Source organism: Protopterus annectens, chromosome 11.part0, assembly GCF_019279795.1.
Source record: "Protopterus annectens isolate FY-2018-M chromosome 11.part0, PAN1.0, whole genome shotgun sequence".
Taxonomy (NCBI): domain Eukaryota; kingdom Metazoa; phylum Chordata; order Ceratodontiformes; family Protopteridae; genus Protopterus; species Protopterus annectens.
This window is the reverse complement of record NC_056745.1, coordinates 774,004,377-774,025,137: the sequence shown is the minus strand read 5'-3', so window position 1 is coordinate 774,025,137 and position 20,761 is coordinate 774,004,377. Positions and strand designations below refer to the sequence as shown.

At 41.9% G+C, this 20,761-nt stretch overlaps 1 protein-coding gene across 5 annotated transcripts in view; it reads right to left on the bottom strand.

Annotated features, from left to right (window-relative positions):
• Window positions 1-20,761, bottom strand: part of KIAA1549 (KIAA1549 ortholog) — a 2,575,340-nt gene that overhangs the window by 1,925,762 nt on the left and 628,817 nt on the right. For all 5 annotated transcript variants that reach the window (XM_044088205.1, XM_044088206.1, XM_044088207.1 and 2 more), the window contains exon 2: window positions 10,738-13,566. In XM_044088205.1, coding sequence (XP_043944140.1) covers window positions 10,738-13,566 — 2,829 coding nt within the window. The remainder of the gene's footprint in view (window positions 1-10,737; window positions 13,567-20,761) is intronic.

Genomic DNA, 20,761 nt, shown 5'->3' with positions numbered 1-20,761 from the left:
AGCTGAAGATGGCTTAACATATAGTTGTGTCGGTCTGAAGACACCCTCAGAAGCCGATGCCTGCTCAGCGGCTCCGGACCCATCTGAGGGATTGATTTCCGAGTGTCCAATACCTTGAGTTTCCAGAGGCCTAGTCGGCTCCATGTGGGAGTCGGTAGCGGCCTGTGGCTCTGAGGTAGCGGGCACCAGGGGCTGTGAAACTGCCTCACTGAGAACCGGTGAACCGGCAACTGGCCTAGAAGAGGCTTTGTTGTCGGTTTTGGACCTCGGATGCCTATCCTTGTCCTTGCGTTTTTTGTGGTTGTCGGCTGTTCCACCGGCATTATATAATTAAATCGTCGGCCAAAGTAATGAAATGCAAAATCGAACCGACACTTGATAGTGCGTTGGTTGAATCTAGCACAAAACTGACAGCTAGCAATGTTGTGATCAGGGCCTAGGCAAGGAATACAGTAAGAGTGAAAATCCTTATGAGGTATTTGCTTCCCACAAGAAATACAATTGTTAACTTTTTCTGACATCGGTCTGGAGCAAGAAAAAAGTTTCCCCAACGGGGTACTTAGCTTTAATGAAGACATCGGTTCTGAAATTCAGATTTGAAAATCTCAGGAGTCGGCCGACCGGCACTTGCGAACTGTTTTTGCTTTGGCACCGCGCGGCAAGAAAGACTGGAGAAAATGGCGTCGGCTGCATCTTTTATACCCCTGGCGCACTGACGTCAGGGAGGAGGCGACAGCAACCAACGCTGGACCTAGACTTTGGAATTCTGGCCGACTGCAGGTAGCCTGCCAGCAGGATAACCCAAGAGTAATGACTGCAACAGTGAAACACGATGAACATCTTAATCTGTCAAGACCAGTATGGTGCAATGAAGATTACTTTGCTCTTCAACCTGCTCACTTTCTGTATAAGTTTGGGAATTAACAGGGCTGGAGGAAAGGCATAAAGGAGACTGGGGGCCAATCATGAAGAACAACATCCCTCAGGGATTCTCCTTTTGGGGAGATCAGGGCAAAACAGTTGCTACACTTGTTGTTTTGGGGAGAAGCAAAAAGATTGCAGCAAAGCTGGCCCCATTTGCGGAATATCCTTTCCAAAACTATCTCATTGAGGGACCACTCATGAGGCATAAGGATGCATCTGCTCAATTTGTCTGCTATCAGATTGGACTTCCCTGGAATGTGCATGGGAATGAGAAAACGGTTGGATGAGATCGCCATCGCCACACTCTGAGTGCTTCTTGACAGAAGGGATACAATTCAGTTCCTCCATTTGTCCTCAAGGGGAGAGCATCCCGGAAAGCCTGCAATGCAAGTAGCATTGTTTTCATCTCTAGGACATTAATATGTAAGTTTAGGGGACCAAGAGCCTTGGACTGTATTCACAAGAAAATGTCCCTTACCCCCACCCTAGCTGGGAAGTGTCCGTGGTCACTGTGGCCTTGGGCTGCGGGAGAATAAACGGACAACCTTTTAGAATTTGATCTAATTGCATCTACCATCTGACATCTTTTTTTGCATATACTGGCAATCCTTATCAGAGCTGACATCGGTTGGTGAAGGATGGACCACTGCATTGAAAGCAGCCACTGCAGAATTCTCATGTGAAACCTAGCCAATGGTACTTGCGTTATTGCTGCTGCCATTGACCACAGAGTCTGAAAAACCAGTCGTGCTGAGCTCTTGTTGCTGCTGATTATTTTTGTAACCTACAATCTGATTGTGTCCACTACTGAAGGGGGGGGGTATTGTTTCTTTTGTGTTGAGAATTGCTCCTATGAAGTTTAAACTTTGAGTGGGCTCTAGAAATGATTTCTCGTAGTTTACAGATATTCCTAGATGTGAACACGTCTTGAGAACAAAGTCTCTTGCCTTCAATAGTTTATGCCTGGTTAAGGCAGAAATGAGCTAGTCATCTAGATACGGAAAAACCTGGAATCCATGCAGTCTCAAGTGAGCTGCTACTACTGCCATGCACTTGGTAAACACTCTGGGAGCTGTGGTGAGACCAAAGGGCAGAACTCTGAACTGACAATGACTGGCTCCCAGCTGGAAGCATAAGTACCTTCTGGATCGCTTGTTCATCTTTATGTGATAATACACATCCTGAAGTTCTATCGAGCACATCCAGTCATCCTTTTCCAAAAATGGAAGAATGGACTGAACAGTGACCATCTGAAACTTGTCGCATTGAACAAACTTGTTCAGGTTGCGAGATCCAAGATTGGTCTCCAGTCCCGTTTTCTTTGGCACTAAAAAGAATCTGGAGCAAGTTCCAGACTCTATCTGGTCTGGTGGGACCTCTTGGATGACTCATTTTTCTAGCAGTTTTTGCACCTGAATAGCTGCTTGCTCCCTCTGACTGGGTGGAACATCAGGGATTTTCTTGCAATGGGAAGAAGGAAGGGAAAATGGTATAATATATCCTCTGGAAATGATACTCTGCACCCAAGTGTCTGATATTATTTTTAACCAGGCCCTCCGGTGCACGGACAATTGACCTCCGATTGCCTCCAGAGGAGGGCAATCAGACCTCCATTCAAGAGCACTGGTGGGGTCTGCTTAAGAAAGTATCTCTGGACCCTTTGTTTTGTGGGCCTCCTCTGCCACGAGGGCGGCATCTACCATTTGAGTTTCCCCTATGCCCCTGGGAGAACTACTTCCACGTGTGTCTTGAAAAGACCCTTTGGGATTTTCTGAACCACATTTTCTGCTACTTCGCTGATTCCTGAAGAAGAATCTCTGAGGCACAGAGAAACATAGGCCCATGGCAGACAGGGTCTTCCCATCTTTTTCACACCTGGACTATGTGTCTTTTACCTTAGGCCCAAATATGGACGTGCCATCAAAAGAAACATTGAAGAACAAAGACTTGAAAGGATTTGCAAAGTCACACAAGAGCATCCAGGCATGCCTCCTGACTGAAATGCCTGAACCTGCTGCTCTACTCATACTTTCAGGTGCATGAGAAATGAGCCTCATGGAAGAGTTAGAAACAGGCTGGAGGGTAGCCAACTAAGAAGTAACAGAGGTCTGTACTTCCTCAGAAATGGATCCTGAGAGGGTATGTGGCAGCTCCTTAATCAGATCCCTCTGTAACCTACTGAAATGTGCCAGGTAGTTCAGGGACTGCAAGGAGAAGGTCACTGATGCACAGAAACATTTCCTGAACATATCCATGACCCTAGACTCCTTGTTGGGGGGGTGAATTGAGGAACTTTCCTCAGCTAGTTCCTTTTTCGTGTCCACTGCCAAAAACATGGCATCCACAGGAATAACTTTGGTCCAAAATTTCTTATCTTCAGGAGCAGTCACAATTTTGTCCAGTCTCTGGAGGATCGGCTCAGTGGTTTCAGGGGCCTTTCATGCCCATTGAGAGATCAATTCAATGAGCTCATCGGCAGGCGGTAGACAGGCAGGTACCAAAAGCCTCCAGTACACGGACTCCTCAGATGAAGGATTATTTGGCTTTCATTCAACTGTCTGTTTTAGAATTTCTAGGATGTCTCCAAAGGAGGCATCGTCAGGAGGTGACTTTGGGGACCTTTAGACCTCATTGACGTCTGTGCCTTCAGTGATGGATTCCTCCGGGGAATCTAAGTGCTTCCTCTTGCACAACTTGTTTTTAGGGACCTCCTCAGTGGGATGCTCTGAGGAATTATCAGAAGAAGTGGGAACACCCTGCTGGGAAGCCTGGGGTTTCAGTACTTGCTGTCCCTGTACAGAAAAAGACTGAGACTCTGTATGCAGAGATGGCAAAGTTGGGAGCTGAAGATATGAGGGTGGGAGGAACCATCTGAGCTGTTGAAGCAGACATGGCTCTCTTCAAAGCCTCAAAGGCTGAATTCCCCTGAGAGGAACAGGACTCCAGATCTCAGAGGGCAAGCCTCTGGATCCTAGTTCCCCCACCCCCACTCCAAAAATAATCCTCCCGAGGCAGAAGCCGGAACTGAGCTAATCCAAGATGAAGCCCCAAGGTGCAGTGATGGCTCTGAAAACTATGGCACTGACTCCAACACCTTGGAGCCAACAAGGCAGCTATGGCTCCAAGAGGTCTCCAGCTCAGACTGAACCAAAGAACTCAGAGCAAACATCAGATCTGAAGACAGGGTCATCTTCGGATCCAAAATTATCTTCGGATCCAAAACAGACAGAACCAGGCAGCTCGGATCCAAGAACTCTGAAACTTCAAAGGAAGTCAGAGGAGGATCTAAAGGAGGATTAGCAGATGCTTGGAACTCCAGACCCGAGGGGGATAGGAGCCAAGGGAACTGTTGGTATATTCTGCCCTCAGAGGATTTCTCTCACCAATCTCTCCATGTCTTTTTCATTTAAACTCTTAGAAGAATGAGTGGACATAACATAACATAACAGAGGGTAATTTTGGCCTTTCCAGAAAGGGAGAAGGAACTCTGAATGGAACCAGGTCCAATGATGGCAAATATTGTGTCCTGGGTAAACCAAGTAGGTGTGCAGTCAAATCCACTGATTTTTGGTGTTGGATCAAAGAGCGTCAGATCTGAGGAGTCCTTAGTCTTATCCAAAAGTAGGATCCCAAGAAGTAGATGGATCCATATGGTGTTGAAACTTGGTCTTTGGGTCCGAAGAGGTAGTCAGATCCAAAAGTCTCAGTTTCTTAACTGCCAGATCCAACGGAGAAATAGCAACCGAGAAAGGCTTCTTCTTCGCTTTTTCAGAAACTTTAGAGGCAGAAGAGGAAGGGCATGATGACTCTGACTTGCACTTTTTTGGTTTTTCTAAGGAAGGAGCTCCAAATAGTGCCTCAGTGGATGGCAATAAACCATTAAGAAGTAACTTGTTTTTGTGTTTTTGCATTCAACAAGAGTCCTATGGTTGAACATGTGGCAAATTTAACAATCCTCCTGGAGATGGAGGGGGTCCCAAACAATAAACACAAAGTGAATGGAAGTCTGAATATGGCATTTTACAGCCACATTCCCCACACCTTTTAAACCCAGCCTTTTCTTTCTCTGACATTCCTCCTCTATAGAAACCAACAAGCGAGAGAGAAAATTTTAACAACAGAAGCCTTGTTTTCTAAAGGAAAAAAGGGATAAATACCAACAATGGTAAGAAAAGGGGAGAATATTAACACTAGTATTCAGAGGTACTTTCGTACAGAAGAAAAGGAAAGGTAAAGTGAGAGAAAAAATTGAAAATAAAGGTAGTTAAGGGATAGAGGCTAAGTAGAAAAAGAGAACTTTATAGCACTATTTACAAAATACACAGGAAACAAAAATTGTATTAATTTAACTTATCTGCTCGAGAGTAACTCGTCACCACATCTAATGGAAATAGCGGCTAACGAGATCTGGGGTACTTAGGAAGGGTGCATTATGGGTATGGAAGAAGCTCAAGAGTTTTTTTGGTTACCATGAGCTTTTGTAACTGCCGAGTCAGGTCCAAGGGATCAGATCTAAACCCATAGGTTGAGGACAGAATGAAAATTAATAACATAAGATCTTCTGTTTCAGACGTCTGTCGGGCAACAAATCCACTTCCTACCTCAAATTTATGTGGTCTTGAGAGCACTATGGATGCATGAACCTACTTCTTAGGGTGGTCAACTTCCCTTAACTCCTTATCAAGTGGAAATACTACTAGTCTATGAGAACTGCAGCTTTTTTATGGGTTGCCACTGTAAATACGGTAGCATTCTTAGAAGTTTGTAACCAGAAGCTTCAATCCTTAGGGGGCTGGAAAATCTTGTTGGGGGTTCCTTGGTGCAGAAGCCACAATGTCAGGGTTTTCTTCACTAGTGGTAATTTTTAACATGAGCACTAATGGAGGATCACCCAAGAAGACTGCTGGGCGGACTGAAAGATCTGTCAATGTTTTTCTTCTTCACCATCATAACACCCTTCTTCTCTCTGGTGATATCCATCCTAACCCTGGTCCATTAAATTCTGCTACTTTCAACAACTTTACACAGTCTCCCCTTCCATTACCTAAATTTAGTTATAAACACCTTTCCTTTTACTCTATCAACATTCACAGTTTATTAAATAAAATAACTGAATTTCACTCTTGGATATCCCAGTATAACCCTGATATTATTACTCTCTATGAAACTTGGCTTAAACCTCATCACTCAGACAAAGAAATTCTTGCCCCTGGTTACAGTATCTTATGTCAGGATAGAACTCATAAAAAAGGTGGAGGTGTTGCCATAATGTTTGCCAATTCCCTAACCTTATCCCCTCTAACCAACCATACTCCCTCTTTTTACCCTGCTGAACTCATTCTTGCTAACTGCAAACTTAATGATCATAAAACCCTAACTATAGTAGCCATCTACATACCCCCTGGAGACAACATATCTCTGTTAGAACAAATTCTTCACTGGATATCTATCAACATACTTAACAAAACTATTATCTTAGGTGATGTTAACATAAACTGGCTTATTTTCACCACTAACTCCTCTTCTGCCACCATTAACCTTTATGGCTTCACTCAACTCATCTCTATACCTACTTTCTTAACAAACCCACAAACACCTGTTCCTTACTTGACTGGATTCTGGTGTCCAATGCTAATCTTTATCACCACCGTGAAACACTACCACATTCAATTAGTGATCACTCTCCTACTCGCATCCTACAATCTACCCCTCACCTGTTGAGAACTCATACTTATCCCTCTTGACGAAGCAGTTCTTCAATTTAATTCCATATTCCTAAATATTCTGAACTCCCTTGCCCCTCCAAGAACTACTAGAGTCAAATCTCGCTATTCTCCCTGGCTTACAAACTATACTTGGTCTCTTATACAGAACAGAGATACTGCTTGGAAACTCTGGTCATGTTCTAAATCCCTCTCTCACCTCAAAAAATATAAGTAACTTCAGAATCTAACCAAAAAGAACACAATTAAAGATAAGAAAAATGTCTATCAATCACCCAAACTACAAAATCTAGAAACCCCAAAATATTCTGGAATAAATTTAACTAAATCCTTCATACAGGCAAACCTATTACTCCCAACCCCTGCCCCAACAGCACACCTAAAGAAACCTGCATCACTTTTCAATTCATACTTCATTGATTCTATCAGCAAACTTCTGACTACTTCCAACCCTTCCATTCCCTCACCTTCCTCAACCCCTATACTTCATAACCACCCTTTCATTCTCAAGCCCATGCCAACTAGTCATATTAGAAAGCTTCTTCTTAAACTCAAACCTTGTTCCCCATCTGCTGACAACTTGGTACCTTTCTTTCTAAAGGCCGCTGCAAATTCTATAGCTTACCCTGTCTCCATTACCATTACTCGATCTATTAGTGAATCCTACGTCCCTTCTTTGTGGAAAAATTCCCATATTACACCTATACACAAAGGTGGTACTTCTGTGGAACTTTCAAACTACCGTCCTATTGCTATTCTTTCACCCCTCTCTAAAATTCTGGAGCACTGTGTTCACAAACAAATCATGACTTACCTAACTCAAGAAAATCTGATCACTCCTACCAGGCACGGCTTCCGCTCAAATCACAGCACTACTACAGCACTCATTTTCTTTACTAACCTCATCTCCCTTGCCAGAGACAATGACAAACTTGTGTCCTGCCTCTTTTTAGATCTCTCCAAAGCCTTTGACACTGTCTCCCACTCTATCCTTCTTTCTAAACTTTCTCAACTCAACTTCTCCCCAGCAACCATCTCTTGGCTTAACAGTTATCTCCCTAACAAACAACAAGCTGTCAAATGGCTATTTGTTCTTTCTCCCTTTCTCCCCATTAAAACGGGTGTCTCTCAAGGCTATATTCTAGGTCCCCTTCTTTTTAATATCTTCACTAATCAACTTCACACATCTTGCACTAAATCATCTCTTATTCAATATGCTAATAATTCTACTATAATTTCTATTGCTGACACCCCTCAGACCTGCTAAACCTGACACAAACCTCATTCAATCTCACTAAAACTTGGCTTACTGATAACCAACTTATACTTAACCCCAAAAAGACTAAATTACTTCTTTTCTTACTTGCATCTCTCTCCCATCTTAAATCCTCCTTTGATATCTCTTCTCTCAGCAATACTACTCTTACAACTGATTCTCACACAAAACTCCTTGGCACAATCATAGATGATCAACTTAAATTTGAGCTTCACGTACATTACTGTATCAAGAAAATCCAACAAAAATTGGGCCTTTTATGTAGGAACAGAAGATTCTTCACACCTGACTCCAGAATCTCACTTGCCCAAGCTTACCTTCTCCCTAACCTATTCTATAGCTCTCAAATCTTAACTAATTTACAGTCCTCTCTTCTTTCTAAACTGGAAACCACCTACAATAAAATTGCAAGATTTGCAGGTAATCTACCTCCTAAATCACACCACTGTCATGCTCTACTTGCATTCAGTTGGTTAGAGTTTCCTAACCAGCTCTTATCCGCTCAGCTGCTTACCATCCATTCTGTCCTTAACAAGCCCTCTGTCTGTCCTAACTTATCCACTCTTCTCACTCTATATAAGCCCTCACGGTCTCTCAGAAGTTCAGATAAATGTCTCTTACAGAAATACAAACCAAATAAATCTGTTGGCCAAAATCTTTACAGCTACATTCCTGCTCTTGCTTGGAATAATCTCCCTCTATTCCTCAGATCCATTCCTCAAGTCCAGGAGTTTAAGAAAGCTCTAAAAAATTACCTATGTAATACCTGGATATGTCACTGTAATCACCCTACTTGAATTTCTTCTCTAATTTCTCATACTCTGTGGACAATCACTTTTTTTCTTTCTACCCATTAATTATGTTTCTATCCGCATTTCTCTTATATGTTTTATATTGTAATTTTTCAAGAAGTCGTCTTCTCTTTGTATGTATAGCTGTTATATTTACTTCTGTATGTATTTATATTTATATTGTCTAACTCTTGTGGAGCTTTTCTCCCTGGGCAGCCACTGAAAAAGGGCACTAGCTCAGTTGGACTATCCCGGTTAACAAATGTCAAATAAATAAATAAATGTTCTCCGCATCGAAGGTATGGGACCACAGGACTACTCCTCTTTTGCCACATCATCCCAAGGCTTACCTAACATTGGGGTCATCAGAGGAACATGAAGAGGAGCTAAGAATGAAGTCCACTGTGGGAAATTCCACAGGAGTTTCTGTGTGCTTCCTTTCACATGGGTACTTTCATGCAGTTCTTGGATATGGTGAATCTGAAGATGACAAAGAAAAACATTTGTCAGCCACCACTGCAGTAGAAAAATGTAAAGACCCCTCTGTCATGGGACAGGCATGAGATAGGGAAGAGGATGGTGTGCTTCTTAGGATAATGCTGATATCTGAGTGGGAACAAATGACTTAGACGGCCACTGCAAGGGGTGCCTGCAACATAACAGCAGAAATAAGTGCTAACTGCATACTTAGTCAGCCCCATCACAGCTGGTACAGTCAGCAGCAAACCCACTGACACTGGTGACTCAATTGATAGTTGAGTTATTAATGATGAAAGCTGCAGCATTAATAAATTTTCAGAGATGAACATCAACATTGTTTTTGATGACGATGGCAACCACAGAACCAGCATCAAGATCATAACTGCTTGTGAGAAAAGCTAGGGCAATTCATGGGAAGTTGAAACCATTGAGAAAAATCCACTACCCACCATATGAGCAGTTGGGATGCAGCCAAAAACAGCTTCTTCTGAGTCACAGTCTAACTTGGACATCAGTAAAGGAAAAGGCCTAAAAGATTTTGGTCTAGTCTCAGAATTTGTGAAAATTCCCTAAGTTCTAGGGAAGTTAATATTTTTGACTTGGCCAGTGTTAAGAGGAGACTTACTCACTTGTAGCTAATGCATAACCTTAAGAAGAACAACTTCCTTCCTTTTCTGTTTTTTTTTTTGTTATATAACTGTATTTACATTTAGGAAACTCAAGTGAATCTACATGAGTCACTGACAGAGATGAAGGAGTCTTTGCCTCCAAGAGCAAGTCACTTGGCTGGACCAAAAGTGACTTTTTATACATATACAGTTTTAACCTGATTTTATGGTCTAGGATAGTTTGGGGGATAAAAAAGCTTGGCAGATCTCATTTAAAAATGCAGTGCTGCTCTTCTAAACAAATCAAACATTGCTGGTGCTTGCGCTGAGGTTAAAATTTGTTCCCATGCTTACACTTACATACTGTGGATATAAGAAGAGAAATGCCTTTAAAATGTAATAACTACAAACCACAACAGGAAATACAGAAAGTGTTTTTTTTTGTTTTTTAAATAAGTCACACAAAGAAACTGAAATAAATATCAAAGAAAGCCCAACAGCAGGAAAGGGGAAGGCCTATAAAATGGAGGAAAACATCCACAAAAAGGGAAAGTGAAACGTGACAATCCCTAAAGTAAGAGCTCTAGAAGCAACACAAAGTACATAAAAAAAACAAAAAAACAAAGACTATACCAACAGTTTTGCAGAACAGTTTACCCTACAATTATGAACTAGCTTGAGGAAGTGGAATTGGAAAGTTTCAGGTACGGCGGTGTCCTAAAGCCTGCTGGCATTAGTCCAGCTATTACCAAAGACAGGCCTTTTCATACCAGATATACAGTTCTAAATGCAATTTTTCATTTTTCACTATACTGGACTGAATGTAGTTTTTCACTATAAATGGAAACAATGAAATATGTACGTGCACATGGAATATCACTAAAGATTTCCTTTTTGCATGAGACATTTTCATTTTCGAAAGGTAGACATCTTACCTGCTTTAACTAAGTACACATCAGGCACTGTTATATCGCACAAGTAAGGCTGGGTTGTTGTGGTTGAGGCTGTTGCAGCAATTGTAGTGACAGTGGTGCTACTGGCAGTGGCAGCAGTTGTGCGATTAGCAGCAGAAGGAAAGCCAGTAATCTGAGTGACAGTGGTGGGATTCATGTTATTCGTACTATATACATCAGTAACTGCTTTATCAGTCATGGTGCTGACAGCGTTAGTCAGATTAGTAACTTCAATTAAACTAGTGTTAGGTGCAGAAGTTGTAGCAGTTTTACTGAAAGATGACACCATAAAAACTGGACCAGTAGGTGTAGGAGACACACTAACATACAGTGAAGAGGACGCCATATGTGTGCTAAAATGTGAAGTACTAGTTATGTCCACTAAATGAAGACTCTGTGAAACTGTAGAAGAAATGAGGGAGACGTCTGATTTAATATGAGAGAAAACAGATTCTGTTCGTTGTGGAGCTTGCTGAAGTGTGTTAAGCAGCTCAATACTGTTTTCTTCTTTCAGATGACTGCTAACAAAAGGATATGTTGTAGCAGGTAACACTGTTGCTGACGAATACGTTGATAAAGCCTCCATCAAAGAGGTAGCCCTTAATACACCTGAGGTAAAACTTTGTTCAGAAATCGACTGAGAATCCAAAGCTTCTTTAGACAATACTGAAACATCAGAATAGAATTGTGTTTCTGATGAACCAACTGGAGGGATGTCTGATACAAAGACTGTGGTTAACAGGGAGTTTGAAGAACTTAAAGGTATGAAGTCTGATGCATCAATATTTGTGCCATCTACTGTTGCAAAATTATCAGGCATTATAGAAGATTCAGCTAGTTCTAAACTGGCTAATTTCCAGGGCAAAATAGTTGACGGAAAAATAGGCATCACTGAAAACTGTGTAGATTCTTTACTATACACCTGAGAAGGTAAAGGTGTTTTGTCACTGGAGTCTGAAAACCATACTGTTGGTAGATGACTGGGTAATATGTCCAAAGAAAAGGAAGATGTTTTGTGCAGAAAAACATCTGAAGCAAATGAATTCTCCATAGGCGGTTCTTGCATAATAGATGTTGATTCTGGCACAGATAGTGCATCTGTTTCTTCAGATTTGCTTTCACTTTTTCTGGTCTCTGAATTTACAGGAAGAACCACATCTGTAACATTAGGTTGCTGTTTTGAAATGGGCAGTTTAGTTGTAAGTGCTACATAATGTGATGTAGCATCACTGAAATCAAGGTAAGAATCTTCCAGCTCCAAATCAGATTTGGTCATATAAACTGGATAATTTGATGCATCATCCGAAAACTTAACAAAGGAGTGACTCATGGAAGACTGGATATATAAAGGATCAAGTGCTGCAGGCAAAACAGTATTAAGGCCAGTTTTAAAAGTGCTTATAGAGTCCAAGCTAAATGTGAAAGAGTTGTCAAAAAATGAAGAATGTGAAACCAAAGGTCTTGATGGAAAAGAAGTATCCAATATCTCCAAGTTGGAGTCATACGGATCATAAATGTCCGTAAGAAAAGTTAGAGAAGAGGTTAGTGCTTTCTTCTGAGATGCCACTACGGATACTGTCTCAAGATAATCTCCTGAGCCAGGATCGTGTTCCATTGAATAGCTCAGTGAAAATCCATCCTGGTAAATTGGGGTTATATCAAGTGTTAAAGATGTAATATACGGTCTGACAGAAGGCACTGGACTGTTAAATGCTGTCAGATATTCCACTTGGCTTTGCCTTGAAGGAACATTTATTACGGAAGTGAAAATATCAGGCAAAGTTGAAGTCCCTTTAAGTGACAAATGTTTCACATCACTATAATGAAAGACACTAGTTAGGTCACCATTTGCAGTAATTAAAAATGATTTTAACTGAACACTTGAGTCCTTTAATTCGTCTTGTGATGGAAATGTAAAAGTATGACTTGCAAGAGATGAAGGATACGGATTACTTGCATGTGACAAAGTACTAGTAGAATGTGATGTACTTGTTAGTAAAGAAACAAACATTTCAGAAGTTTTGAAGATGTCTAATATGGACATAACTGGCTCATGTACACCTGATATCAAAACACTATGGATATTGCTTAGATCTATGCTGGACTGTGATAAGCCTTGTGCGGTGGTTTCTTTTAAAGGTAAAATAGCTGCATTCCTCTGTGATACAGACTGAACACTATGGTCTTGTGACATGTCATGCAATGCAGTTAGATGTGAAGGAAATGACGGCAAACTAGAAGTAGGAACTATAAGAGTGGGCGGTACCAGCTTAGAAAGTCCGCTTGGAGACAGAAATACTGTTTCAAGCACAGAAGACTTAGAGTCACTGGATGAAGTACTAGGGACTGTCAATAGTGCAACACTGTCTGAAGTACTTTTAATACTTTTCATTAATGACAACATGATATCTGTTAATGCTGATGTTGATGTAAGTAATACTGATTTTATTTCCTTAGCTTCCAAGGTGTGACTCTGTAGTTGTGATTCAGGAAATACATGCAGCTGGAATACAGTAGATTCAGATGATACAGCAGATTTCTGTGTTGGGATTGAGTGTAAAACAGCAAATGAGTTAGTGAACTCCTCAAAGGAATGTGTGCCTGCAGATGCTGATGGGCCCCACTGTGCTACATATGTTCCTCCTGTAGTTGTTTCTTGAGGTATGGCTGATGATGAATAAACTTTAAGGAGTAGACTCTTCCCTTGAGCTTCTGCTGTATTCTCTGTTAAGGCAGTGGGCATTGCTTCTCCTTGTAGACCAACAGCTGAATATGCAGAAGGATATTTCTGTAACTGTTCCTCTTGAAAGTCTGCAAAAGAAACAAATAATGCATTTAGACAAATAAAACATTTTAACACTTCTGTTTCAAAGATATAGTTTTATCGAGCAGATATTTACTTATTTATTTATTCTTTGTTAACAAGGTAAGTGAACTGATCTAAAGACCAGTTATGACCCAGGTCATTACGGCAAGGACAGTTATGAGGAATATATTACATACAAAAATATTACATATGGTGCAGTACCAAAAGTAACATACAGTTAACATCAGTATTTTATCAGTGCAGTGAAATATAAGATGCAAAATAAAATTTGCAAACATTAAGTCCACCTATGATCCAGTGAAGAACAGCAGAACAGACTTTAATAAAATCACTACAAAGTAGATACATACAAGACTTGCTTAGATGCTAGAGTACATGCAGGTAATATGCCCAGGCAGTAGGTAAGTTGGTTGTTAATGCAATGCATAGTACAAACTAAAACAATAAAAGCAAAGTTAGAAAGGTGGACAGTTTTCTTTAAGAACTTTATAAAAGTCACCCTTTCCAATTTTGTTATAAAATCAGCAATAAAAGACAAAACACTTGTATAAAATGTAAAGCTTACAGCATGCAAGGAGTAAAACATAATGCCATTAACCAGTGTCCCTAAAACATTTACATGTGTTTTGTTGAAGTACTTGGTATCTTGTTTTTTTTTTAACAGACAGTGAATTCTCAAGGTTCCTAGCGTTCTCTGGAATATCATTCCATACAGTAGGATCTGTTTTGGACAATGCTACTTTGCATGTGATCAGGATGAATGGTGGCCTATGCAGATGAACACTGCTGTGGCTTCTGAGGGGAGTAAATTAATTTCTGAGCTTGTTCAGGATTAGGGGTCTAAATTTGTTGTGTAAACATTTAAATATGAAAGTAATGAGTACTACAGCTCTTGCTGTTACAGGAGGCCAGCGGTCTGCTTTTAGCATAAATCAGTGATGTTCTTTGATGTTGGCTAGATTAATGAATCTTGGGAGTTTTGTTCTTGGCAGTTTATATGACAGCAGCATTTTTTAATAATAGGATGGCAATTACAGGGAAACAGTATTTGCTGTGGAGAGATGCATGTTAACACCCTCAGCCCACCTGGTCTCAGTAAACAGCCAGTAAGATATTTTGTACAATACTTTCAGATGGGTTAGTACTTTGTTTACCTGCACTTTGGTAAGAGTACGAAAGAAGTTTTGATCCAAGTTAAGACCTAGATAGTTTTGCAGTGAGGTGGTGGGAAAGGGGATTTGGTAGGATCGGTGCTACCAAGTCTATGAATGTTCTTTACTTTTTTAACTGTGCCAGACAGCATTGTAGTGGTTCTCTGTATATTTATAGACACCTTATTACTTACTATGTAGGTAATTCCAAACAGCCTTAACATCATCCTGTAGCTCTTTGCTCCAAAGAGATGAGATGTTATTGGATCTAGTCAACACAATATGATCTGTGTATAGTATATAGTTTATTTGTGGTAGATCCTAGGGCAAATTATTAATAAAGAGTTAAAAGATGGACAAGGCTAGACCCTTGAGGAACCCCATATGTGGTGCTCCCAGTTTGAGTGGTTTTGTTGCTCTCATCACTCTGAAGGTTCTACTATCCACATAGCTTTGGAGCCACTGTGCTATTCTGAAACAGATGCCAACATCAGTGAGAATGTGCAGTAGGACTGCATGATCTACTGCTTCAAAAAAGTGTTATGTACTTACCATAACTTGGAATCTGTGCTATCCAGTGTCATTATTCATCATGGATGGGTCTTGGATCCAACCTCAGATCTGAGCTGGCACATGAAGGACAGATCCAGAGCTCAAACTCCTCCCCTTCTCTTAATTCCCTGCTGACCTGTAACCCTCAGATCAAGTTTGCTGGATACAGAAAAAAGCAGCATAGTCTGCCTATTATACTAAAACTCCTCAAGAAAAGGCATCCCTCCACATCTACCAGGTCCCCAGAAGGAAGGGGGGGGATGTGATGAATAATGACACTGGATAGCACAGATTCCAAGTTATGGTTAAGTACATAACTCTTTATCTGACGTTATCTGTGTCATTATTCATCACAAATGGGTCAGAGTTCTCAGCTACTATGAACCCTGGATGGCCTTAGGGAAGGATATGCAGGAGCACAGAGGAACCAAAGGAAGCCCTGTTCCTAGCCACTAAATCCAACTTACAGTGTGAAACAAAGGTGTGGGGATTAGACCAAGTAGCAACAGCGCAAATCTCATCCAAAGAAAGCTTAACCAATAAGGTGGACTTAGCCACAAACCTAGAAGAGTGAGCTTTAACTGGTCTGGAAAAGTTCCATGTGCCTGCTATCATAAATGTAGGAAATGCAGCTGGCGATCCATCAGGAAATCGATACCTTGGTAACTGCCAGACCTTTTTTGGCCCGGGAAAAGGCTGATCTGACTTCCAAAATGATTCAGTCCTCTTAAGATAAAAGCATAGCTGTCTATGGATGTCCAAACAATGTAATGTATAGTCCCCCTTATTAGAATAATTAGGTAGGACAAAGGCAGCTGGATAGATTGGTTAAGATTAGCTTCTGAAACTACCTTCAGAACAAACAAAGGATTAGTCCGGAGAGACACCCTGTCCCTGTGGAAGACCAGAAACTGTTGCAGAAAAGAGGAAAATCCCAGGATGCAAAACACTCCCTCACCAGCCTCAGTAAGAAGCTGAGATCCCTCATAAAATCCTCAAAAGCTAGTTACGAAAATAAAATTGGCAAAGATTCCAAAGACAACCACAAGGCATTCTATAGTTATGTCAAGAATCTATATGGTAATGCTCAGATCCGCTCTGAGCTACAACAGAATGGCATTAAATATACTGATCCCAAGGATATTGCCAATATCCTGGCAGATCCATTTAGTACCAACTTCACTCCCCTCTCACCCCCTAAAGGGCCCTTCTCAATACCAAAAGATTGCCAAATTCCGATAATCACAGCCACGCAGGTAGAAACAGCACTCTCCAAAGCTAAGACTACAGCATCCATGGGACCAGATGACATCCCGGGCTGTGTACTACATGAACTACAAAATGAACTGGCATCCCACCTAAGTGTCATGTTTAATCATAGCCTCACCTCAAGCTTCGTGCCCACTGAGTGGCGCACAGCTACAGTTTTCCCGCTCCACAAGGGAGGATCCACCTTGGATCCCGGGAACTACTGTCCCATCAGTCTGACAAGCCTGATCTGCAAGGGCATGGAACGCATTATCATGGAACTTATAAACAAAGACATTGGCAACCTTCAAACACTGGACCCCACCCAGCTTGGGTTTGTGAAGGGCCAATCTTGTCTTCTGAATCTGATTGACTTCTTCAAATCGGTCACCAGAGCTGTGGACCTCGCCAAGGCCTTCGACACCATCCCCCACTCTGGAATCATAGACAAACTTACTAAGCTGGGCATAAATCCCTACGTCACTCGATGGGTTGCCAAATGGCTTACTGACAGAACTCCAGACTGTAAAAGTAGCCAACTCCAAATCCAGCTCCAGACAAGTGACAAGTAGAGTACTTCAGGGTTCAGTCCTGGGACCACTCTTGTTTGGCATCTACTTCTCTGAAGTACAGGCCAACACTAAGGGACTCTGGCTAACAAAGTTTGCAGATGACTGTAAACTGGGAGCCATTATTGAATCCCCAAAGGATGTGGATATTCTACAAAAGGGCCTTACAGAAACAGATGCCTGGTGCCAGAGCCATGGGCTCAAGCTTAATGCCAAGAAATGAGAAGTTATGTACCTACCATAACATTCCATGTTAGTTGTCTTCTTCTCGCCTTCTTTCTTGCTGGATGGGTTCAGAGCCGATCCTTGGTTCCGACTCGGCCTATACTAAAGCTCGAGAACTATTTTTACCGGCTGAAGGCTCCCCTGTATCCCACAATGCTAGGCGCTAACTACCCAGATCTCATTTGATAGATAACACCATAGCAGTTCTGATTCCAGAACAAAGGAAAAAGAGGAATACCTATATATATAACTTACCCAGAAAAAAAAGGGCAACCATGGGAATTCAAGCTGGGATGACAGAAGGTCCAAAAAGATCCTTTCGGTCTGTCCAGGCTAGGGGGTTGGAGGGTGGGACGCAAGAAAGAAGGAGAGAAGAAGACAACTAACATGGAACGTTATGGTAGGTACATAACTTCTCAATGTTAAGTTGTCAATCTCGACTTCATTCTTGCTGGATGGGACCGCGTCCCTAGCACCTCAGCCCTGGGTGGCTCAACGGAACATACTCTTGAGGACGGTGGATCCAAAGTTAGCTCGGCTTCTGGAGGCCATGTCCAGTTTGTAATGAGAAATAAAGGTATGAGGAGAGGCCCATGTGGCTGCTGCACAAATGGAGTCTATAGGTAACCTAGCCTGGAAAGCTATTGACATAGCTAAGGCTCTAGTTGAGTGGGCTCTAGGCTTTGAAGGAAGTTCTTGACTCCTCAGTTCATAGATGAAAGTAATCACAGAGGCCAACCATCTGGAAAGGGTTACTTTGGAAACTGGAAGGCCTTTCTTCCCTTCCGCATAAGACAGGAAGAGCTGCTCAGATTTCCTAACCTGCTTGGTTCTATCCAGGTAGTAACGGAGTTGACGATGAACATCCAAAAAATGCAACTTTTGTTCCGCTCTGTTGGAGTAATTAGGGAAGAAGACTGGGAGATCGATAGTCTGGTTCAAATTTGCCTCAGAAGATATCTTGGGTAAAAAGGATGGGTTAGTTCTGAGGGATACTCTATCTTTATGGAAAACCAGGTAAGGAGGACGAACGCAAAGGGCGTGAAGCTCTGAGACTCTCCTGGAGGACGTTATGGCCACTAGAAATAGAGTTTTCCATGAGAGTAACTTCAAGGAACAGGAAGCCGCAGGTTCAAAGGGAGGGAGAATCAAAGAGGTTAAAAAGTACAGTTTTGTACCTACCATAAATGTAGATGTCCGATAGGAATGCATCTGCAGTCCTTACAAATGGGTTGTCCTGTCATCAGGCAGCCCTTCGGTCGGCCGGATTCCAAAGTCTGGGTCTGGCCTCGGCTGGTGTCGCACTTCACCCGACGTCATAGCTGCAGTTATTCATTTTCCTCAGTGTTTCTTGCCCCAGATGCCAGGTGCCCTCTTGGAAGGCTAAATTTGGACAAATGCCAATGATTCCAAATAGTAGAGAGCAAACACAAAAAATAAACATGTATGTACATATATACAAACAAATACACCATAATAGATCCCCAAGCTAGCTGAAGGCTGGCAGTACCTCAGAGGGAAGGTGGGTGGACTGCAGATGCATTCCTATCGGACATCTACATTTATGGTAGGTACAAAACTGTACTATGTCCTTCAAGGATGCATCTGCAGTCCTTACAAATGGGTAGAATACCATAGCTAAACAAGGGAGGAGGAAAGAGTAGAGATTATGGTGTAGCTAGGATCCCTTGCAAAACAGCAGTGGCAAAACCTGCTCGGGATCTAGAGTATAAAGGTAAATTGTAATGCTTGGCAAATGTATGCACGGAGGTCCAAGTAGCAGCCTCTATAATGTCCTTGGTAGCCACTCCTCAAGAAAGCTGTGGTAGTGGCTGTAGCCCTTGTGGAGTGAGGCCTGATGTTCTCTGGAGTTTTCCATGGTAGGAGTAACAAAATCTAATGCAATTTCCTATCCATTTGGAGATTGTCTGTTTTGAAATTGGTTTTCCTTCCTTTCCTGTGGCATATGCTACCAGAAGCTGGTCAGTTTTTCTATTGGACTTAGTCCTGTGCAGGTAGTAGCGTAACTGTCTGTGTACATCCAAGGTATGCAAAAGTCTTTCTCCCTGTTCTGTGGGTTTGGGAAGAATGTAGGTAGGTGGATAGCCTGATTTAATGACACTCTGGATACCACCTTAGGCATAAATGTAGGATTTGTTCTCATGGACACTCTATCTTGATGGAAGATCAGGAAGGGTTGCACTGCCATTAATGCCTGTAGTTCAGAGACCCTTCTTGCTGAAGTTATTGCCAGCAGGAAAGCAGTCTTCCAGGATAAGTATTGTAATTCTGCTGTTGCTGCTGGAAGGAGGAAGTGTCAATTTTCTAGCACAAAGTTCAAGTCCCATGCTGGCAATGGTGGTTTCCTGGGAGGTTTTACATTTTAATTCCTCTCAGAAACTGTCTGAGCAGGGGATGAGAGAAGACAGGAGGATCCAAGCTGTATTGTGCTGAAATAGCTGATGCATGTATCTTGATGGAAGAATAGGACAGGCCTATGTGGAAGAGCTTTGCCAAGTACTCCAAGATGTTGGCCATGTTTACCAGAGTCACATCTTCTCCCTTTGCAGTACTCCAAATGAGATATCTTTTCCATTTTGCTGCATAATTCTTTCTTGTTGAAGGTCTGCGAGCCTCCAGGATTATGTCTTTAACCCTTTGGGATAAATTTGGGTTAATTGCTGTTATGTAATGTTCCAGGCAGTTAGCTGCAGAGTTTTCAGGTTTGGATGCAGGATGTTGTAGTTGTTCTGTGTTAACAGTAATGGGATCGGGGTAGTGTCCATATTTGTTCCCGACATGCTCCTCAGCAATGGGTACCAATGTTGTCTTGGCCAGTCTGGAGCTATCAGAATGATCCTTGGATGGTCCTCTTTGATCTTCAGAAGCACCTTGTGCATCAAAGGAAGTGGTGAAAATCATATGCTGTCAGGTTTTTCCAACTGAAAGATAGGAGTCCACCTTCCAAGCAAGTTGCAAAATTTCTTTAGTTGGTGATTGAATGGGGATGCAAACAAGTCTATTTGTGGTAATCCCCATTCCCTTGTGATGGCTTTGAAGATGTCGAAGCATCCATTCGTGGGCATCTGTGGTTGTTCTGCTTAATATGTCTGCTAGAATGGTACAAAATTGCTTGTAACTGAATGTTGTAGCTCAGGGCCACATCCCATAGGTCCAGTGCCAGCCGCATAGAGGATATGAATGGGTGCCTCCTGTTTGTTGATGTACCACATAACTGTGGTGTTGTCTGTCCTTATCATCAACTGACCTTATTGGAGAAATGGTCTGAATGACTGGATTGCCAATTTTACTGCCAGCATTTTAGATTTATGTGTAAGCTGGTCTTGAGTCCATAAGCCTTGTATGCACTTGGCCAGCATGTGTGCCGCCGACCGGAGGTCTGAGGCATCTGTCGTGATGGTTTGGCTTGGTTG